This window comes from Neolamprologus multifasciatus, chromosome 1 (genome assembly GCF_963576455.1).
Source record: "Neolamprologus multifasciatus chromosome 1, fNeoMul1.2, whole genome shotgun sequence".
NCBI classification, from domain to species: domain Eukaryota; kingdom Metazoa; phylum Chordata; class Actinopteri; order Cichliformes; family Cichlidae; genus Neolamprologus; species Neolamprologus multifasciatus.
The window spans coordinates 10957583-10980234 of NC_140439.1; the positions used below are offsets into that span (position 1 = coordinate 10957583).

Genomic DNA, 22652 nt, shown 5'->3' on the forward strand with positions numbered 1-22652 from the left:
AGCCCCATGAAGGTGATGCAAAGAAGGATCCTCAGAGTAAGGTCATCTTCCTCTTGACTTACCTCACACTGGCAGATACATTATCATTGATGCATCACCAGAACAGATTTACACATGTAGAATAGAAATACATACAGTTTTGTCTTGTTAATAATGACAAGCTGTGTTTCTTAGAACTTGCTCAGTTAAGAAGACATTCAGTCAGCTGTGAGGCTAAAAACATATCCTTCTGTCATATACAGAAAAATCTTCTTTATTGATTCAATTTATATTTATATCCATCTTTATATGTGTATTTAAGAGAGATTTGCAAAACTTACTAGTCTTACCTTGTGTGAGACACGCTTTTTAGAAATAAGTATATGGGTACAGATAAATATAACATAAACTTACAAAATATAGTCATCAGCCACTTCTCAGTGGGTATGAAAGATTATTTAAAAGACTTGAAACCTGGCTGTTGGTGCCAGACAAGTTCGTAGTAGATCAGAAACTGCAGATCTACTCAATCATCTCACACTGGTTTCCAACGAGCAGAATGAGAGATTCACATCATATATGTGCAGCCAACAAATCTGCATGCATCATTTTAGGAGACTCGAATTATCCTAACCAATCACTAAAATATATAGAGCTTGAACACTTGGAAACACTTGGCCTATGTTAGCCTGGCGATGGCGCTAAATAGCTAATTGATAGTCCTCCTGTCAAGCTTGTTGGACCACGTGTTTTTCAGCTAAAAAACCCTCTATATCATGACAATAGCAGACAAATCCATCAATATCCTGGTTTAAGAGTGTCGGCCAAGGAAAAAAGTTGTTTGATGTAAGGATGAATCACACTGTCGATTGAAATTTACCAGGACTTTGATCTCCGCGAAGATAAAGTTGTGATGATGTTAAGTAATGTGAGCTTTAGCTACATCTTTGGTCAAGCTGCTAAATAACTGCATTTAAAACCAAAAATAACAGTTCTGCTTTAGTGAACCCGAAAGAGTTGTCCTGCATTGGTCTTTAATGCTTTAATCAAAATGGTAATAAGCATGTGAATTGGCTAATAACATTAAATGGTAAATGGACTGGTACTTATACTTTTCTACTCCAACTGAGCACTCAAAGCACTCAAGAGAGTCAAACAATCTCATGTATGTGCAGTAGCAGAAAAAAAGAAAAGAAAAAACATATACACAATAGAAAGATGAAAAGTGGCCTCTGTCACATTACAACAAGTAGTTTCATTCAGTCTTTGATGTCTCCAGAGCTGCTCTCTTTACCAACCAGTCAGGTTGCAGCTTACATCAAAGTCTGTCCAGATTCATAATAAATTTAGTTGTTTTCACACATGCACTTCAGGCTTGAACTTTTTCAGACATAACCCTGCTTAACTGCACATGAGAACATGAATGAGTTGTAAGTATCTTGCTTCCTGCTTGCTCTGCTCAGGTGCCACCCCCCCATAAAAATGCAGTTCAAGTCCTGTAAATCTGTGAAAGGGCAACACCTGGACCTAGTTGTGGAAAAATACTCTTTGTACATTACAAGTCAGCGCTTGCAATTTGACAGAGGTCACTTGTTTTTTGCCCAGTATGAGTAGAAAAGTGCTACAGAGGCAGCACTCCATTTACCATTTAATCACAGTTTCAGTGACACATGCTTATTATCTTTTTAAATTAAAGCATTACAAACAAGTGAAGGATGACAGTTTTGGTTATTTACTTTTGTTATTTTTGATTTTCAAGTGTGTTTCCAGGCTGTATTATTTAACAGCATAACTAGATACATGCAGCTAAAAATCATGTTACAAAGCTCACATTACTTAACACAGGGCCATCATAACTTTATCTTGATGGAGACTCTTATTTTAGCGCTAATAAAATACCAGCTCTTTCACCATCTAGAACCTTTAAGAATTCATAATTGAAAACAATGTAATTGTCAACAATCCAGTGTCCTTTACAATTTCAAAGAAGGGCAAAAAAAAAATCTTGTCTTCTGATTTGGGATATGATGTTCAATACCACCCCCCCATCAGTGTACATAGATGGACAACATGAAAGTCTAATGCATGCCTCTAGCCATAGTCATCACTGTGTTAATCTTAGAGGTATTAGTGATGACCCAAGTTTTGTTTGGCTCTATCAGATCCATCTATCCATCCATCCATCCATACACTGTTATGTGTGAGCTATCTTAAGGCTTCTTTCAGCAGTCTGGACATTTAAGCGAGGCTCTGTTTAGTAGCCCATCTATGTGATTATATCAGTCGTCAGCTCAGTGTGACCTTTCACTTTCCACATGAAATGACACCTACAGATCAGACCTCTGAAGCAGTGCGAGCTATGGAGGCCTGCTGGGACAAATGAAGCTATATATACAATAGAGGCTTTGTCTTTCAGTCAGCGGCAGAGACGTGGCAGAGAAAAATGGGGTGAGATGGGTAGAGTTAAGTGAATAAAATGGAAAGAAAAATAAAACCTCACGTTAACCAGGATTTAATGCATTGTGGCTTTGAGCACAATGCTAAAATATATGCTAACACACTATAGTCAAAATATTGCAAAATACATATAGGCGGGTTTGTTTTGATTAAAACACATACTGACTGAACTAACTGGAAGTGCTGGTTTTAAGTGGTTTTAGACTTTTTTTCCCCACTTTAAACTATCTGTCAGAAACAGACACACAAATTAAACACATATAACTCATATAAACACACAAACCACTGGCTTTTGTGCCGCAAACTCCCACAAGTGTAAATATCACTGTGAACTCCCACAGTGGAGTCAAGTAGACGATACTGTCAAGTAGCTGAACACCCACTAAATGAATTCCAGATGCTCGGAGCAAAGAAACTGGGGCAGTTCTGGTGAAATATTTGAGACGTTCAGCACATGTGCTGCTGAAGCAAGAATCAAGTCTTTGATGGTAGCAGCTGTCTGTACAGCTGAGAGACACTGGCAGACTGTAGTGTAAAAGTAGCCAGATGATGGAACGTATGATGGGGTATACAGCCATATACTGAAAGTTACACTACTGCATTGTTTTTATCAAATATTATTATCAATAATTTAATAATATTGAGTATAAGTTAATATTGGCAAGACAAGCCCAAAAACTGCACAGTTCAACTGGAACATTGCAAAACTGATATCAGTACATGATGTAAAAAGCTCACTAAAGACAGTCACAGACAGACATGTTTGTTTCAAAATCCATTTAAACAAAGCTTTGATTCAAGAAAAAGAAGCACTCTATTTAGGCTTTTACTCAACTTCATCACATATGAATTACTGACTGTCCAGTGAGCTTTAAATGAAGTTAGAAGTCACAGTTACTAGTCCTGGGTCACTATTTGACTATCAGATGTAGAAGAGAGGTGGGTTAGAGGGCCTTTTTTTAAATGTCAGTCACTAAAGTAAGTGGGCAGCATTAACCCTCTCATGCTCAAATTAAACTTTTTGTTGCTAATGCACAACCAAGTCCTGCAGTGGTACTTCTGAGTAAAAAAAACTCATAAAATATGTATGTGGGGTAATCAGGTTGTTAGTTTTTAACTGTTGCAAATCGGCAACGCCTGCCTTGAGAGGGTTAACTGTGCTGCTGACCTTAGGGGGTTTAACAATGACGTGGCCATTGCCCTTCAATATAAATACTTTTCTAAGATAACATTGCCACAGTAATAAAAGCATTCAGCAGTGAAGAACAGCCTCTCTTCTGTACTATTGTGAAAAGCCATTATTACCCAAAGGGCTCTAATGTTAAAGGTCATTTGAAACAGTGTTATGAAACTTATTTTCAGTGTATCTTGGTCAGGAAGTTTTATTATGTAGTGATGGTTTAGTTTTGTGATCTGCTAATGGTTCTAGATGTTGGCGACAGATTACAGCAAACAGGGAAACTGCAGGGAAATCCAAAAAAGTTTAGGGCACATGAATCCTCAAGCCTATATACATGTATGTTACACAGCAGCACAGTCATACAGAACAAACAGGCACTCACTCTAGGAAGCGGGTGATGTATTGGCGACTGCAGCGTGACCACCTGGGCAAAGAGGTGCCGTACAGGAGCTGTGGAGACATGACGAAAGGTCGTTTCCCAACGGGTTCACAGTCATTACCGCTGCCATCATGCTGAATCCCAAAACTGTGATAAAAAGGAACAATTCACAAAAAAAGGAAAAAAAGCAATTAAAGTGAGGGGGCACAGCATGTAGCACGTATATCAAGGTAAAGCGCCGCATGTGTAGTATAACAAAGAATTATGAGCACTCCACATGTTTAAAATACATCAAAGCAGGCAGAACTTTTTTATTTATGTAACCTTTGTTTATCCAGGTAGTCCCACTGAGACTTAATATCTCATTTACAAGAGACACAGAGTTTCTTTCTTCTTGCAGAGAGCGTGACTACACAAACATTACTAATGTGAATATGATGAGGAAAAGGCCATTCACCCCTTCTTTTTAGCCTGAATTTCTTTTTCTCTTTATCTGGAGCGCTAGGATCTATTTTCTTAGATAACTTCAGCGATGACTGGCTGCAAGTTTTTCAAAATCTGATGGATGTCGATTAAGAAAAGATGAGCGCGCAAAAGAAAATCTGCTTCTTCCAAGTACAGCAAATGCATTTCATCATCATTTTCTAGGAAATAATTTTTAAATGAAATTGGGGTTTTAACATGTAACTTCTTTTAACATGTGACGAGTTCCAAGAACAAGTTTGGATTTTAATTTTGAATTGAAAAATCTGCGCTTTGCTTATCGATGAATGAGCATGAAGAAAACCTTAGACAAACTAATCTGACTTCCTTAAATCATTAAAATCATAAATGAAGCTTGATCAAACAATTACATGTATGATCATGTGTATTTCAGTATTATAGTTTTTCTTTGTTTCAACAAAGCATAGCAGCATTAATTTTCTCAATTTTAGCCAGAGACCCTGTAAAAAGGATATGGCTTTCTGTTATACTCTAGTAGACATATTCCATCTAGAATAGCTGTTTTCCTGGGTAATAATATAACTTTACAATACAACAGCTTTTTTAAGATGATTCGCAGCACCATGTTTATACAATATAGTAGCAGGAGACAGTGATGTAGGATTTTCATGGTAACTGGAAGAAATACAGTATCCTTATCAGTAATATAAAAAAGACCCTCAATAAAGTGGCAAAAAACCAAACAATCAGACCAATCACATAATATAAAACACAGGCAATAACACAAATATATACAATATTTTCTTTTTACCCTTTTAAGCAGTCTAATTGTACCATTGTGGTTTTGAATGAAGAAAATAACTTTCATAGCCTTTCATGCTCTGAATTAATTTTGTCGTCATATTAAGAACACCCTTGTCTCCCTTCAGCCTAAGACCTGTTCAATCCTTCAAGAAAATAACCTCGACATATATTCAAGGGTAAAACCAAACAAACCAGATATTGTGAAAAATAGGGTCTGTTCAGCACATTTTCAAGGACAAAGTTCCTAAGGTGACTTAATAAAAGTAGTACAAGTACACACTTGTAGTATAGGTTGAGCTGAGTACAGTAATTAAGACATAAATTAACCTATCGACCACTCACTCTTTCAAGTCACAGGAGTCAAGTTGAATTAGCTTGAAGAGGGTGTGATTTATGATTGTATAGATGCAGTCCAGGTGACAATAAGACTATAATGAAAGACTCGACTCCTTCGCGTGTCTCTTGTTTGCTTTTCTCAACAGCAGTCCGTCCGATCTACCTCAGACCCGATGTGTGTGTTGACATAGATCCGAGAACATGCAGGAGTGAGTTGTTTGGTTGTGCGATGAATGATAAAATACATTTTTAAAATACATTTTACATTATCTATAACCAAGCTGGTCCTCGGGTTCACTTTGGAGAGGTTGCTATATCATTTACCTGCAACGCACACACACACACACACACACACACACACACACACACACACACACACACACACACACACACACACACACACACACACACTTTTTTGGTGCGTATGCTCATAGCAGTCGCCTTTTCAAAACAGCAAGGTTTTGTGTAGTTGTGTGTAGATGGAGTCCAAGCGACAATAAGAGCATAATGAGATACTCAGCTCTTGCGTGTGTGTGTGTGTGTGTGTGCACCTGTTGTTTGCTTTTCTCAACAACAGCTCATCCAATCCACCGCAGATTTGATGCGTGTATTGCTGTGGACCAAGGACAGGCAGCGTCGGGCATAGAGTTGTTTGGTTGTGCAGTCCTCCATATTTTTTATGTCAACAAAATCTACTATATAAGTTTATTCTTCATTCACAAATCTTGATTATAAATGTTGTTTGCATTAGCTGCTCTTTATTAAACCGGACTTACTGGACTTACATATTCACATGAGCACTGGCTCGTTCTTTCTTCTGGGCACATTAACGAGACTTTTCCCTCGTTTCTGCTTTACAACTAAATGTGGGCAGCCTGAATCAGCTGCGAATTTAATAACACGTTCTATTTATGTGGCGACAACTGACTTCAAGCACTCGCTCTTACTTTAAGCCAATAACAGCCAGTTCTGAGCAGACACTCTTTGAATGAGTGCTGCACTAGCCCAATACAAATAGCAGTCTGTGCTCGAGGATTATGCGGCTGTAGCAGCAAGGTAACTTTTATTTTTTTTAATTTGTGTTAATGTTTAAACAGTTTGGTTAATTGACCAATAAACAAACAGAGGGCAAAAATCTAATTAAATTAAAATAAGTTCAAATTGAGCAGAAAGCACTAATGTTCTCAGCAAACTGGTTGCTTTGGAATATCAATTATTTTGTCTTCCAAGGTTGTTTCATCCTGTTAAAATTAATACCTGACGAGGGCAACTTTGCTGATAATTACATAATTAAACACTTAGACAATTTTCAAATATCATTTGTTTCAGATGAGATCACTTTAGAGTGTTGCTTTTATTTCATGTGTTAATCTATTATTTAGCGTCTTGTGTCGTACTATTTTTCTTTATTGCTCGGTCTATTGTTATTAGACCATTAGTTAAAAGAAGAAAGGGTGATATTTAAGAAGATCTTAGTAAAGTACAGTTGTAATGTGTAATGTTGTAATGAAAAAAAAAATAGTAATTTAGTAATAATTACAGACATGGATGAAAAAAAGTAGAACATTTCAAGAAAATATGATTTTCTTTAAAAAAAATGTATTGATGTTTTTTTTTTACATATCCAGTGTTATAATGGATTTATTTTAGAATATGAAAAGTCGACTCCAGGATCAAGCTTCATGTTTTATAAAGAGGCTGATGATTGTGTTTGTATGTGTGCATGCACCAAAACCTTACTTGTGTCCTAGCTCGTGTGCTACAGTGAAAGCCAGTGGGAGGCCCGTGTCCTCGCTAATGCTGCAACTGCGATGCGGCTGACACATTCCCGCCACATGCGACAGACCCAGGGTTTCACAAGGTGTGTTGACGGATGCGCAGATGTCCTTTCTGTGGAAAGAAGACGACAGACTGTTGGTCACATATCAGAAGAAGGGGGTGAAGCAATGATTACAAAATAGTCCAGTTTCCTACATTTTTTAAGGACGCACTGCACATTATGCTGAAATATGCCAAGTTTTTGGGTAACAGCTCTTCAGGAATCACCTTGATGTCGCAAAGATACTGTTTTATGTCTGTCAAACAGTGTTTTTTTCTCTTTTTTTGGCATATTTCATAGATTTCGAGTAAAGAAATTGAAACAAACAATTTGTTTTTTGGCAGGTTGTTATTAAATTAGTGCCTAAAGATACAATTTAAAATTGGCTCTTTGCTAAGATGTGTGACCACAACGCTGGTTCATCCCTTGAGTTAAGTGCGTCATAGGTCATTATCAAGCGGCTTAACTGACAAAAAACATTCCTCTGAAATTGGTTAGGTACTGCTTGGAGGCAAACTACAAAAAATGTGTGGGCACAGTACTTTTGTACAATACTGTACAAGTGTCTTTTCCAAAAAGTCAAACTATTACTTCTGAACTGTGACAGTAGAGAAAGGTCGTGCAAACAAAATCTCAGTCATATCACAGACATTTCAATCTTGGTTGAATGTTATTAACATTGAATTCTAAAGGGAACTAAATAATTTTAGTTTTAATAACAAAATCAGGCATTAGTTGGCCTTTTGTCATTGTCTTGAGAAAAAAAACATGATCTGATTTCAAGCTGCACAGCCCATAAACTGCAGGGCTGAGTAAAAGCAGTTCTCCCCGGCTACTTTTCATGTAAAAGCTGAGGCTGCGTCTTCTTGTTCCATTACGCCCTGCAATATCACAAATTGATGCCCTGTTGAATAATGCAGAAATGACTGTGGTACTCTTTGGTTCATTTTTGATATTCACCTTGCATTAGCTGTAAGGGTCGCCACAGACACTCGCTTTGCAAAACTGCAAGTATATAAATTTAGTAATATTCTAATCAGTGAGCCATAGGTTTAGTCACCATTGTGTGATTTCACGTTGCCACAGGGCTTAATTTAAACAGGAAACTTTATGATTGCCACTTGCACACCAATATTCACATTACACGCATAGCTGGGCTTTGGGCTCAAACAGTAAAAAGATAAATGTACTATGAAGGAAAGCAGTGAGTCGGGTGTATGTGGTACCTGGTGAGCAGAACAGCGACATCGTGGTGGAGCGGCTGCTCGTCCCCTTTCATGTTGAGTTTCTTTTGCCACTTACAGAAGCTGTTTAAGCTGTTGTCAGCGTGGTGTGTAATCTTCAAGTCATCCTATCGGCAACATGTCACAATCAGATGAAGAGAAGAAAACATAACAGCAGACAAATCAATCATTAGCAGCTAATGCACACTAAGTACACAAAATTGCCCGGAATAAGTGCACAGCACAGAGATAAATATGGCTATAAACTGAAATGGAAAACCCATTTTCATTTATTTATTGCATAGTTACAAGTTGCAAGTATTGACTGCACCCAAGAACCTAAAAGCAAGTAATGTTTAGTAGTTTTTAGTCATTCTGAATGGGATTTCATTCATTAAATGGAAAGAAACCCAGAGAGTACTTTCAGGACACCAAACTATTGAAGAATTTCTGTGGTCAGGAATTTTGGATTTGACTCTTTATATGGAAACTAATAAAACCACCCTTCATTAACATACAGAAATTTGTTTTTACCTCGTCCTTCTCCAGCAGGATGAGTCGAACAACCACGATGTTGATTGCATTCCCAATACTGGCGTCTCTGTAGAGACCTGCAACCTGGAAGAAAACTTCTTTTAACACTATATTAAAATCAGGGCAATGGCTAGAAAAATAAACTTGACTGCTGGATTTTCATTTATTAAACACATTTATGCTCAAACTGACACCCTAGCTAAAGTATCAGCCTAGACCTTTTCAGTTAATAATTTGCAGTTTTCAATTCTTCATTGTCAACATAAATTATCATTTGCATTTTACAAATATTTATTTTTTTAGAAACCTTTTCCCCCAGCCTTTCAATGTTTTTCTATGCGCGAGTCATGATCTGAATTTTCAAAGGGAGTCTGTGAGCGGGTACCTGTACAGCTTTTTAATACTTTTAACCTCTTAACATCAAAGCTTTCAAATCTATTTATTACAGCTAGTCTCTTTAACTATCAAAAGCCTAAGTACCCTGGTATTTAAAAAGAAATAATTATAGCCTGTAATTATGCACATTTAAAGCGAAACACGTCAGTAGTGGTATGCACACAAACAGCAACACAACATCTGATGTAATTTTTCACCTTTGGGTTTCTGGTTTACACTCAGGGAATATGGAGGATGTAAAAAGTATGACCCTAAACTCTTCTATTTTTTTCAAATATGGTTCCCTTGAGCACTTTGTCACAAGGTTATTTATGTCTAAAGTACCAAAATTTAAAGAGTTAGTCAGTAGCTTTAACAGTGGCACAGTCACCATGCACCAAAAAGGCTCTGGGTTGGGGTAAAGGTTTGATGTAAATAAAGTGCTTTTAGTGCAAAAATAAAGAGCTGGATGAATGCATTAGTCAGTGTTCTTGTAGCCTAAAGATCTCTGAGTGCAAGTAGAAAAGCTGTATATAAATGCTAGCCTGTTTTCCATTTCCACGAGGAAATCCTTTACAAAGGGCAGAAAGCAGCATGAGGTTAATTACTAAAGAACAGGGAGGGAGATCAATTGATTCGTGAAATCTGAAGTGAGAAGCGTGAAAGGAAATCACCTCAGATCTTTGTTGGTCAGTTGATTTGAGAAACCAGAAATGAGAAGCATGAAAGAAAGGCCTGAGAGGTGGAAGGAACTCGCTGGGATATAAAACTCTAACCATCACTATCAACAGAGACTGATAGAGCAGCAGGTTTCGATGCATTTTTCAAGCATGAAAAGCTGCTTACAACAGGTTGGGATTATTGCTTTAGCATTAAAAAGAAAGTGTGCTTCAGACAGTATGATTTTTGGGATGTAGTACAAGTCTGGAACTGGGGTGTCTGAATTTGACCATTTGTTTCCTAACTTAGCAGCAGGTTAGTTTTGCAGAGGTGAAGCAGGAATTCAACTCTTCCCTCTATATTGCCTTATTTTCTTCCTCACATACCGCACCATGAATGCCTCTGAGAGGAGACCATTGAAACACACGATCGTGGTTTGTACAAAAATCACATTCTGCCCCTGTTTACAAAAAGGTCAACCTTTCTCCTGCCTTTGACTACCTCTCTTCTGAACAGCTATAAACAAGCATTCTGTAACTATGATTGTTTATTGGATGCGGTTCGTTCCACTGCTACACTGATCCAGGCTGCGAAAGTCATTGTAATTCAGATGGAAGTTTATTTTAACAAAGACTGAATTTTACATTTTAAAATTAATTGTGTATTCATGGTTCATACTATGTGAATCTCCAGTTTTTCTAAACCAAGAAATGCCTCGTTTAAAGTGTATTTCACTGCCGAATAACTCCGGCACCGATAAAAGACTTCATTCATCAAAAATTATTTTTATAACCTCACTGTTGTGTCATTCACAGATATTTTCAGTGCATATAACAAACAACAGCAACATTTTTGTTAAACAACCTTATCATCATTTCATATCATCTTTATCCACTTTTTCCTACTCTGTAACTTGTGAGTACAAACAAAGCTGTGGCTTTTTAAAGCTCGTGCATTTTTCTCCACAACAATGTGCTGTTGTTGTAACGCGTTTCCCCTCGGCCCACAGAGTGCTGTGCTAATGTTTCGCTCGACTGTTAGCTCAAAGTGATACGAGGGTGTCATCCTTGTGAATACACAATGATTTTCCATTCGATTGGCTGCGCTGTGGGTTATGTTTTTTTCATAAATCCTTACTCTGTGTGCACAGAAAACAGCAGAAGACAGAAAACATGAGCCTCTTGCATGGTTGACAATTTCAAGACATCGCTGGTGAGGAGACAATGGAGCAACTGGCGGATGAGGAAGATGATGACATTGTTTGAACGGTTCGTTTCCCTTGAAGCTCTGCAAGCTTGTTTTTGCAAAACTGAATTGTTTGGGCGTTTAAAGTTCAAAGCTATGTAAGCTGCTATGTAACACTGTAAAGAAATTTAAAAAAGAACCGCAGGAGGATGTGGAGAATAATAGCTGCTTCCTCCTTGTATTACTGTGTGCTAGGTCAGTATATCTGTGTCCTTTTCTGTCAGTGAATTGCATTTCCTGATATTATGTCCTCTGATAGAACTTTCAGGTGCTGCGGTCTGAGTCAACATGGCACTAATTTGGAAAACTCCCTCATGCGCTACTCAGTAATAGTGAAGTCACTTTACTAGACCCATGAATACGATATAGGAATAACAATGATTGCAGAGTTGTGGCGTGACATGGTTGGAAAAAAAGGAGAGAAAAAAAAGTCTTTTTATCATGATGCTTTAAAGAAAATCTGAAAATTTTCAATCAAAACGCGCCAGATATTCATCCTTCAACTCTACATTAAAATAAATTCTAACACTATTCCTCTATGTGCTAATATTAGTTTAAATCTATCAAAACATTTGTCCAATAGTGCCTCCACAGTGTAGTGGTTAACACATTCCCTGGAGACACAAATCCCCTTTTGGGTGAGATAAAATGGCCTAGTTGCGTCCTCCCTACTTACATATTTTTATAGACAGTCCCCCATTTTCAGAGGTACAAAATGAATTGGTTGATTTATTGACAAGCAGTATTTGGTAGGACTGGGTGATATATATCGAGTTTTTAAATATATCGATATATTTTTTTATGTGACAATATCGTTTATATTGATACAGTATATGTTACATTATAATTATACTTGCGGAGCCGCAAGTTTGCCTCTCTTGTCTCTACGCAACGTTACTCTGCCTCGCCGCTCTCCTTCACTGAACACAACTCTCCCTCCCTCGCTTGCAGGCAACGACAAGATGGACACGGCAGCTATCCGCTGCCAGCGGAGCTCACGGGCACGTCACTGCAACCCCCCTGGCTTCTGCTCCACGGCTGCTGAGTGACCCCTCATCTGGGACTCTCCTCAGCTCTTTTGGGATAGTGGCGTGGCTGCCCCTCTGTTGGTCTTCCTTGGGCTCTTGTGTTCTGAGGGCCTCTGGATGTCTGTCTCCTCCATACCTGCTTCATGCCCTGGAGGACGGGGCTGTGGCCCCCCCACACCCTCTAGCAGATCATTACATGAAGGAACCTTTTAAAAAACAAGCGCGTCCATGCTCACAGGTGTACACACGGGTGCTCACACACACAAACGACACCCTTTTTGGCTCCTACCTCAAAGCACACTGTGCGCTGTCGATCTTACGTGCTGCACAATAATGTTTAATATTTAGTATTTACTGTTATATTTCCATATATCATCGTGATGTTGTTTATTGTATTGCTCTTTTTTTTTCTTCAGCTTGTTTTCTCTTTTTTCTTTCTCAACAGGTGATCCAGGTGATTGATATATGTATTTTTTGTCTGCTTATTTTGTTGTTTTTTGCCCTTTATCCCCGTCCCTCTTCTCCGCTGTTTGTCTTTCCCTCTTTCTTTTCCCCAGTCAAATCTGTCCCGTATTTAGCAAGTGAAAATAAAATAAAATAAACAATAAAAGGTGAATCAAATAGACCATTACGGCAAGGCTGGGATGGTCCATTTGGTAAAGTAAATCCGTTGGGCATCTTTCTTCACCTTTAGACAATAATTCTGATGGCAAAAGAGCCAAACGGGACAGGCAAAAAAAAAAACTATCAAAGAGGACCTGGTTGGTAAAAAGAAAACATTTGGAGATTACTATTTTAGTGCTGGTAGCGTTAATCTAATTAAAATGACATTAAGGCCATAACTACATTAACGCAGCAAATCCCTTTTAACGAGTTACCGCAGATTGCCCCGTTCGTGGGGCTGGACTGCTTCAACGCGTTAATGAGCTAAGCGCGTTAACGCGTTGGCGCCATGCAGCTTCACTTACGGGGGCTGCACGACCTAAAATCCTTTCAGTTTCTCAAAAATCGGCAGCGCGCCTTTTGTATGAATTCTGGTTGTGCTTACTGACTGCAAACTGATTTTATGTGGTACACGGTGCTCAGCAATCTGTCAAAAAATGTTTTAGTGCGAGTTTTGTAAGCTACAAAGCTGCACCGCTTGATGGATTGTCAGAGCATTACGGCTACGGTAGTCAGAAGCCTTGTGGAGTAATACGTACTGTGCTTCAATGTAATATTACCGTACTGTGTAATATTATAAGAGCCACAAATGGCACCTGTTAAGAGACAAGGTTACGAAGCAGATTACAAACTTAAGGCTGTCAGTCATGCAGTAGAACTTGGGAACAGAGCAGCTGCGAAATCTGTCTTTGTTATTATGCTCAGCGTCTTTTAATTTACATTTTGACTGCACGATTCAGCCAAAGAATATCGAGATATGAATTTTGGGTCATATTGCCCAGTCCTAGTATTTGGTAACTTATCACTGGAACTCTCCATAGGAGGTCCAAAAAGATGTAAACACAAGTGAAGAAGACTGAGAAACCAAAGTAAATGTTTTAGAGTTAGAAATCTTTTGAGGAAAAAAGGAGTGAATGTGTCAACCAGCTGAAAGACCACATGATCGAACACTTCAGTCTCTGATTAAGAAAATCCCTTCACAACGTCTAGCCAAGGCAGGAACACTCTCAAAGAGAAAGGTGTATCATTAGCAAAGCCTACAATCAATGGAACCAGTGAAACGGAGTCAATAGTTTTTATTGATGACGTGACTGCTGAAGGAAGAAGCAGGATGAATTATTTAGAGGCAAGAGTTTCTTTTTTTTAGATTCAGCCAAACATGATGAGGTGTTGCTTTACAGTGGAAATGGATAATGACATAGAAGTAAACTGCCACAGATACCCAAGTGTCAGGGACTGTCTGTGACCCAGATTTTGAGTTTATTTTTGTATTTGTGATTTCTTATGTTTGTATTTGTGATTTCTAATGTTTGTATTTGTGATTTCTAATGTTTGTATTTGTGATTTCCTATGTTTTTATTTGTGATTTCCTATGTTTTTATTTGTGATTTCTTATGTTTGTATTTGTGATTTCTAATGTTTGTATTTGTGATTTCTTATGTTTGTATTTGTGATTTCCAATGTTTGTATTTGTGATTTCCTATGTTTTTATTTGTGATTTCTTATGTTTTTATTTGTGATTTCTTATGTTTGTATTTGTGATTGAAAGGATGTTAAGTTCTAGTATTATTATCAGTTTGCCTTGAGTTTTAAGTCTAGTTTAGGTTCTTCTATGTCTCCTTAGTTATGAGTCTTTTCTCAGTGTTTTACTTTCAGTTATGTCTGTGTGTTTGTCTCTGCGTGTTCTAATTGTCTGGCTGGTGTTTTCATGTCTACACCTGTCCATGTTTTATTTTGAAAAGTCTGGTGTGTCCGTGTTTAATGTGTTTAGTTTTTCTTCCCCTGTGGCGTCATTATGTTTATTCCGGTCAGCTGTTTCCCCATGTGTTTCCACTTGCCCTGATCACCTCCTGTGTGTATTTCGTCTGTGTGTTTTCATTCAGTCTTTGTTAGGTTGTCTGTTTTCCTTCCCTCCACATCACATCAAGTTCCATGTACTTCATGATTCTGCTCAGGTTATGTTCATGTTTCATGTTCTTGTTTCTTCATCATAGTTTCTTGCACATTCCTAGTCAGAATCATGTTCACGTCTGTGTTCATAGTTACCACAGTTTAGTTTTTAGTTTAGTTTTCAACCCTGCTGTTCGCCTTTTGCTTTATTTTTGTAGTCATGTCTAACCCGCCATAATAAACGCCTCGCTTTTTGTTTTTTGTGTCCGCGGTTGGATCTTCCTTCTCACTCCCACCAAGAGCTTCTCAAGGCAAGTGAATGGTCTATTATCCAATAGCCAAGTCAGTCACCTGATCTCAGCCCAGTGAAGCATGCTTTTTAAAGACCCTCAGACAAGCAGCAGCTGAAGGCTGTTGCAGGAAGGGCAGAGCATCTCAAAGGAGGAAACGCAGCATTTGCACAAGCACATTAAGCTACTACCTCATCTAAAGTCTGTATATAAAGATACAGGCTGGCAGTCATCGCTTCATTGTTGATGCCTATATTTGTAGCGTAATAGTACTATTAATATCGAATACTTACAATATTCATGACAGCAAGTATGTAGCTTTCCACAGCTTTGCTCCCATGATAGTCCACCATTTTGGGGTCAGCCACCACCAGCGTTTCCACCCATTTCTCTTTGCTGACAGAGCGTTGACTAATTCTTCTCCTCCTTCTCTGCTGCCTGCGCTCCCAACGCTCCCGCTGTCTCTCAATGTCTTTAAAGCTTTGATGATAATCTGCAGAAGGGAAATATAAATAGATATTAAAATCTATCACACTGACACACAACAACAAAGACTAACTGACTTTACCTTGTCACATGTAGTACACAGTGCTGTTAAACAAATCTTTGCCCTTTAGCCTACAGACTCCTTGGTCATCCTCTTCAGTAATCTCTAGCTGATCTTTCTGAGTATTTTCTGATCATGTCTTTATTGGATTAGACAAAAACACATATAATAGATATACACATGCATACTAGGAAAATGCTTAGCACTTGGGCAGCAACCTCCAAGCACACACAGACATACGGATGACAAACACAGCATACAAATGAACACAAGTGAAGCGAGCTCAGAGAAAAGGTCACGTGTTGTTTGTTTGCACAATAAAGGCCACTCTGTTTGTCAGCTGCAAAAAAGTCAATGTTTCATCCTCCTTATTATATTGTCAAAAACTTTAACATTTACGTACTCTGGGACAGGAAGCACAGTGGGCAGACCAACAGCAGACACACACATTACTGTGGCTATGATGAAGCTGAAATATCAACTTCAGACCACTCCTAATGATACTAAGGCTTACAGGGTGACTCAGATCATTCTGTAGTGTTATTTATCAATCAGTTTAAATTGACATGGATGCAATAGTTAGCATTTTGTGCTGCGAAAGCCAAAAAAAAAGTCTCAGTCAGGCTGATCTAAGCAGTGAAGCCTGGAGTATGTAAAATGTAATGTAGCAGTTTACGCATTAGCCAATTCAATTCAGTTTTATTTATAAAGCACCAAATCATGACAACAGTCATCTCAAGGCACTTATAAACAAAGATAAAGACCCTACAAAGACCCTACAACAATACAGAGAAAACCTCACCAATCAGATGACCGGCTATGAGCAAGCACTCCCTGTGACTGGTAGGGGGTGAGGGCAGGGAGACAGAGCAAAAGACATGTTATGGAAGAGCGCCAGAGATTAATAACAGCTAAATTAAATGCAAAGTGGTGTATGATCACATATTTAGTGAGAAAAGGTGAGTGATGGTGCTGTCCCCAACGACATCTAGATGAGTTGGATAGAGATGAGTCTGCTGTCAGATGCTGTACGAATGCTAAAAAAGTCTTCAATTCAAAACATGATCCTATCATGGTTATATGTATATAAATGTACATATAACAGTCATAAGGTAAGCAACGAAACTAAGTTGAAGGTTTGGTGAAATAATAAGGCATTTCCCCCTACATAAATCATCTTCATTCAACTTACTCTCAGTTCATATTTGTGGTTCACACACCCTCCCAGTGTATGAACCACAGCCACACAGAAAGAAAAATCTCTAGGATTGGCTGACATATAGCGATACAGTGATTAAGTGCACACTTTAAACACAGGCCTAGAGGGGACGCGCTTAATGATTTGAAAATTCTGATATTACAGAAACTGCTTAAATCAACGTTCAGACCTTATCAGTCTGTTCAGCAAGCTGAAAAGAAATAACAATATAAATGCTAAATGTGTATTTAATCAATTAAAACCATACACAAGCTTCTTTGTCCTTGAAAATGCGTCTGTGCTATCATTCTTTAGAAATCAAAACAAGTAATTTACTTTGCAATTTGGAAGATGCAATGAAGTTCATGTATTTCAAAGCAAGTAATAAGCTAATAATACATCTTTCCAAATACAAAAAACTGAGCTTGATTGGTGTTTAAAGTAGTGTTTAAAGTAGTATTTAGGCACAACTATAACTAAGTTGTGCCTAAGTACAACTTAGTTATAGTTGTATATTTGATATTTTGTTGTTGTTGTTGTTAAGCTGATTCTGAAAGCAAACCCTTCAAATCCTCTGGGACATCAATTTTTTTTCCAGGCCCAATTAATTCAACTCAGAATTTTAAGCAGCTGGTTTACGAACGTCTGCATTTCAATGGCTTTATTCTTCTAACCTCAGCAGATTATTACCAGGAGACAAATGAAAGACAACAGATAACTTATAATCTTCATTCTCATCATTCAGTGCTTAGTAGCTAATGAGTTATCAGTATTTTGACTTTTAAATTAAGCATTTTCATTGAACAAGTAAAGAGATTTAAGGCCTTAAGATATGCAAATATAGTACTTATCTCCACTGCTGTTACAAAAAAACAAAAACTGGCACATCACCCTGACCTTAATCACACTGGGAGCTGTTGGTATTTTGCGGTTTCTGTATTTGCAAGAAAAAAATAATGTACTGATACAATATGAGGGCTTACATTTTAGCCACAAATGTTGTCTTTACAGTACGAACATTGATCATTTAGTTTTCAAACTGCCTCCTCCTGCTGCACGCCACACACAGCGACCTACTCGAATGGGGGAGACATGATAAGATGATGGAGGTCAGCTGCGTGGGTCAGGCTCCCCTGGCACCACACTCTGAGCCCACTGCTCCTCGCCTTCCCTGCAGCTGAGCCACAACCCACACCCTGTCACACTCATTTTTAAGATATTAACAGATATTAGCTTTGCCTTAACTACAGAAAAAAAATATTTTGGTAATGCATCCGTTTATGTGTTTCCATGAATGCTCAATCATTCAGGGAAGGAAGCACCGGAAAGTTAATGGTGTTCATCTGGATCCAGATGAACACCATTAACTTTCTGGTGCATCTGTTTGTACTACAAATCGTTAGTTTGACTTCCTGTTTTAAAAAAAAAAAGAAGTATATTTTCTATGCTGTGCCTTCTTTGCTAATGTAAGTAAATGTGCATGATTTACCTGTGATTCCACAGGTACCGTTGAAAGGTCGTTTCCCTGAGATGGGCTGTATGACTGGGCTCCAGGAGGGAGGAGACACATGCCGTTTGTAGATGGCATGGGCCTGTGGTGCTGATGTTTCATCACTTGATGTCTCCAGAGGCTGAATAAAGAACTCTTCATCAGACAACTTGAAGAGTCCCGTCTAAAGAAACAAAGAGCTGTAAGTCAGTTCTTCAAATCTCTTTAAACTATTTTAACTGTTGCCAAAGAGTGAACTGCTGAAATGTTGAGAAACCAAAAATTGCTCTTGATTTGCTCTTCTGTCGTCAAAGATACAGTATGTAATGGGTAGGCAAGACATCACACAACTGCATACAACATTAATTAGTAAGTTAATCCAAGTTTTTGACATGAAAATTGATCAGAAGCATTTTTATATATTATGCTCTGCATAATTTTGCGTTTGCTCTCACGGTGCCATATTTAATGATCTTACTTTACTGAACTTACATCATCTTACACCATAAACAACCGAAGATTTCCGCTTTTGAGTATTTTGATGGGAGAATTACAAAAAAGTGGAGACACTGTGTTTGCAAAGTATTTAAAATCTACATGTAGCCAGCAACATCTTTTAAAAAAAACAAAACGTTGCAACAAGAGGATTTCTTTTTACCATGCCAGGTGTTTGGAAACGGAGATCAGCTGCTCTAGTTCTCTAGAAATTGAATTGTTCTTTTTCTTGTTCCAGCTACTCCACACCTTCTTTGTCTATTTTCCCCCCATTTCATAATGTATCAAATGTTTGCAGTGGGAACAAAATCTGGGCTGCAGGTTGGCCAAGCAGCACTCTTTAACTATGCAGTTTGTTACTTTATGTGCTGCAAGTGTTCAATCCAAGTCCCTAATTTTTATGGTAGTAAAATTATGCATTTGCATTTTTAAAGGCAAACTGGCCCCAGAGTATACTCCACCTCTGACCCACTAACAGCTGAGAGGCTCCAGCCTGGCACAACCCTGAACTGAACAAGCAGTTAAGAAAATACAACCTGAATAAACGCGCTAAGTGGTACTTTCTAAAACTGTAAATATTTAATATTATTAAATACAAATATTATTATTAATATATATAAACATTACATACAGTACTGAAGACTAGTGAATAAAAATGCACAAGCACGTGAAAACACATCGAGTAAGCTCCCACTGAAACAGCAAAAACAGCCCCAAGTCATAATTTTTCTGTCGTACGACTGGGCCGGGGGAAAGATCAAATGTCTTTTAAGCAACTGCATAGTAAATCAGGCACTAGGCCAAAACCAAATTCCCCTAGGCCCCCTGTTGACCCTCGCTGTCTTATATTTCATTCTTATCCACCCTCTGCTCCAGTTAATCCCTTTTTCATCTTACACAGTGTCCAAGTGAAGCTCAGGCAGGAGGGCTGGCCGTTATATCTGAAGCCCACACACTAAAAGCTGAGCAGCAAAAATTGTTTTCGTCCCATCTCCAAAAAAATACAATATCAAAGATATACTGGCTTTAAAATTGGCTGTTGGTTGGTGCTGACATTTCCCAAAATGCTGCATCATTCCAATTTAGAGTCAAGTGTACTGACTCAGGTAACAGGTTGAGTAAATAACACAGAACCTTCAAATGTAACATTTGAAATGTAAAATAAGCCATTAAACACGTCAGTTAATCAGAATCAGAATACTTTATTAATCCTGAAGGAAATTAAAAACATCTAACATGTTCTTGTTTTAATCTGTCTCTTGTCTTAGTAAATGCAATCACAGCTCACTGGATAACAATTTCAGTGCTCACTGGACCAGTGCAGTAAATCAGGGGTGAAATGAAATCCAGTCATTAAAGTATGTTTCTATTGTAACCGAGTTTCATTTGGAAATCTGCACAATTTTCAAATACCTGCATACCATTTAAGCTGTTTTAGCCTGACCATGGTGGAGGTGCGTATGGAAGCTGATCTACAACTTCGGCCCAGCTCCTTTTCTTTCTCTCTGACTCAGTTGGTGTTATTTGTCTTGTGTACTATGTTAAGTGTGGGAGGCTCTTTCTCCAGTTTGAAGGAAATGCACGGATGCAAGAACAATAGTCATGCCGGGAAATATAAATATCGTGGTTGGAATAATCTTTTGTGATTTCGTATTTGGGAGGGAAACTTACACACATAATTAACATATAACTATGTAATATATTTCAGTAAGAAAGGGAGGCTTGTTGATCTGACGTTTTGAGTCATTTGGGAAGTGTTGTAGTCTGTCAACATGATAGAGTCACAACCACAGGAAGAAACCGTCCTGAAACTACAGGTTTCTGGCTGTGATCTAAAACATGAGGACTTATGGGACTCCTTTGCAAGATGCTCTTTTGTGCAGCACTTCAGCTTTGAAAGTGAAGAATAATCTGCAGACAGTCAAAGAAGATGACGCACGTAAAATCGACTCTATCAACGTTAAAGATGTGTAACTGAATTTTCTATCAAAGTTTCTTCATCTGTAATATCAGCCAGCTTTGAAAAACGAAAAAAGGATCACATTGGAAACATGTTTTACTTTCATCAATATCCTTTGTTCTTATAAAGCAAACTGTCCTAATAAGTGCCTTCAATATTCAAAATACTCTTAATCTCATCACTGTCTGTGTTTTACCAAAAAAAGACAGGCTGAGCTCTGGCAAGTGAACCAAGCTGAGGTGCTGGCAGAAGTTTACTTGCTGCTTTGCACCACAATAATTAGTTACCTGCATAGACTGTGTGCTAAAGATCAGTACTTTGAACTCCTCATGTTGTGAAAAAGAAGTCCAGTTGTATAAAAGTCTATGAGAAAACCCCAGTAAACACTTTCCCAATTAAATTATGGCTTCAGTTGTTGGTCTAAAGTTTCACTCATTACAACATGGATGCATTAGTTTTGGAAAGAACGATAAACAGGGCATACTTTAGGGCAGGCCAACCTTATAAATGTCAAGTCGCTATCGTGCGAGTGTGGAGTGTCGCTCAAGTTTTTTCACTCAAAATCACCAGATGTGACATCTGGTTTCAAACAGGATTTCACAAACTAATGTGTGACGTCACTTTGGCTGTGTCAGTCTTTTATATATGGTCTGTGGTTGTCTGCAAACACTTATTTACTTTGTTTTATGTTTTGATCAACATGCTGAAGTGTTGAAAAAGACACAGTTATGTATGTGAGTTACCCAAGAAATAAAACTTTCATTTTTACTTACTGTATGGAAATTAGTTTCTTTATCTACAGGGAACCATCAGGAAATAAAAGTGTTTGAATATATACCATCACACTCTTTTGCTTTTCTCAAAGAAAGTTAATTTCATTGGGACATTTAAGAGCATTTCAAGTCAGCTGTACAATTTCTGGACTAAAATGCAATCAAGAAGTCTTTCAAGAACCAGCGGAAGGATGATCATAATCCAGCTGATCGTGTGTTTTACTTGATGTAAATCAGACAGGCAAATAACCCAAATTGTGCAAGGAGCCGGCAGAGCGCTGGCAAAACACCAGCAATGTGGATACCATATGTCTGCTGATGTGTTTCTGACTTAAAAAAAACAAATGTCAGTAAAGAGCCTACCAACAATTATTAAATAAAATAATTTGTTTAGTTTTTTTTCCTACACTAATTAAATGTTATTATACCACATACCTAAGAGTTTTTGACTGATACTAGTGGTGCAAAGCACTGCATTGTAAAATATGCAGTCCTGCCAGTAAATAAAGATGTGGAGGAAGATTAGAAGCAAGAAAACATGATTGCTTTTCAAGAGGAACCTGTCTTCTGGGAGGAAAATTTTGCTAAATACTCCCTGACCACTTCATTAGGTGCACCTATTCGACTACTTGTTAATGCCTTTAGGCATGCAGACATGGTCAGGACAGCCTGTTAAGCATCGGAACCATAAAAAAAAAGGCCCTTTAAGTGACTTTGAACATGATAACTGGTGTCAGACAGGCTCGTCTGAGAAACTGAGAAACCTGATAACCTGATGCTGAAAGAATTTTTAATACACAACTGTTAGTCATCAGTCTGTCAGCATTACAAGAGAGTAACGCTTCGCTTTTGAGATCTGACTTTCATTTCAAAAGTTGCACTGC

At 38.1% G+C, this 22652-nt stretch overlaps 1 protein-coding gene across 2 annotated transcripts in view; it reads right to left on the reverse strand.

The window, feature by feature from the left end:
* adamts7 (a disintegrin-like and metallopeptidase (reprolysin type) with thrombospondin type 1 motif, 7) overlaps nt 1–22652 on the reverse strand; it is a 76161-nt gene that overhangs the window by 46936 nt on the left and 6573 nt on the right. For both annotated transcript variants that reach the window (XM_085157210.1, XM_085157205.1), the window contains exons 3-8: nt 18541–18724; nt 15600–15799; nt 9156–9239; nt 8625–8749; nt 7320–7469; nt 3999–4142 (exon numbers count right to left, since the gene is read on the reverse strand). In XM_085157210.1, the coding sequence (XP_085013336.1) occupies nt 3999–4142; nt 7320–7469; nt 8625–8749; nt 9156–9239; nt 15600–15799; nt 18541–18724 (887 nt within the window). The remainder of the gene's footprint in view (nt 1–3998; nt 4143–7319; nt 7470–8624; nt 8750–9155; nt 9240–15599; nt 15800–18540; nt 18725–22652) is intronic.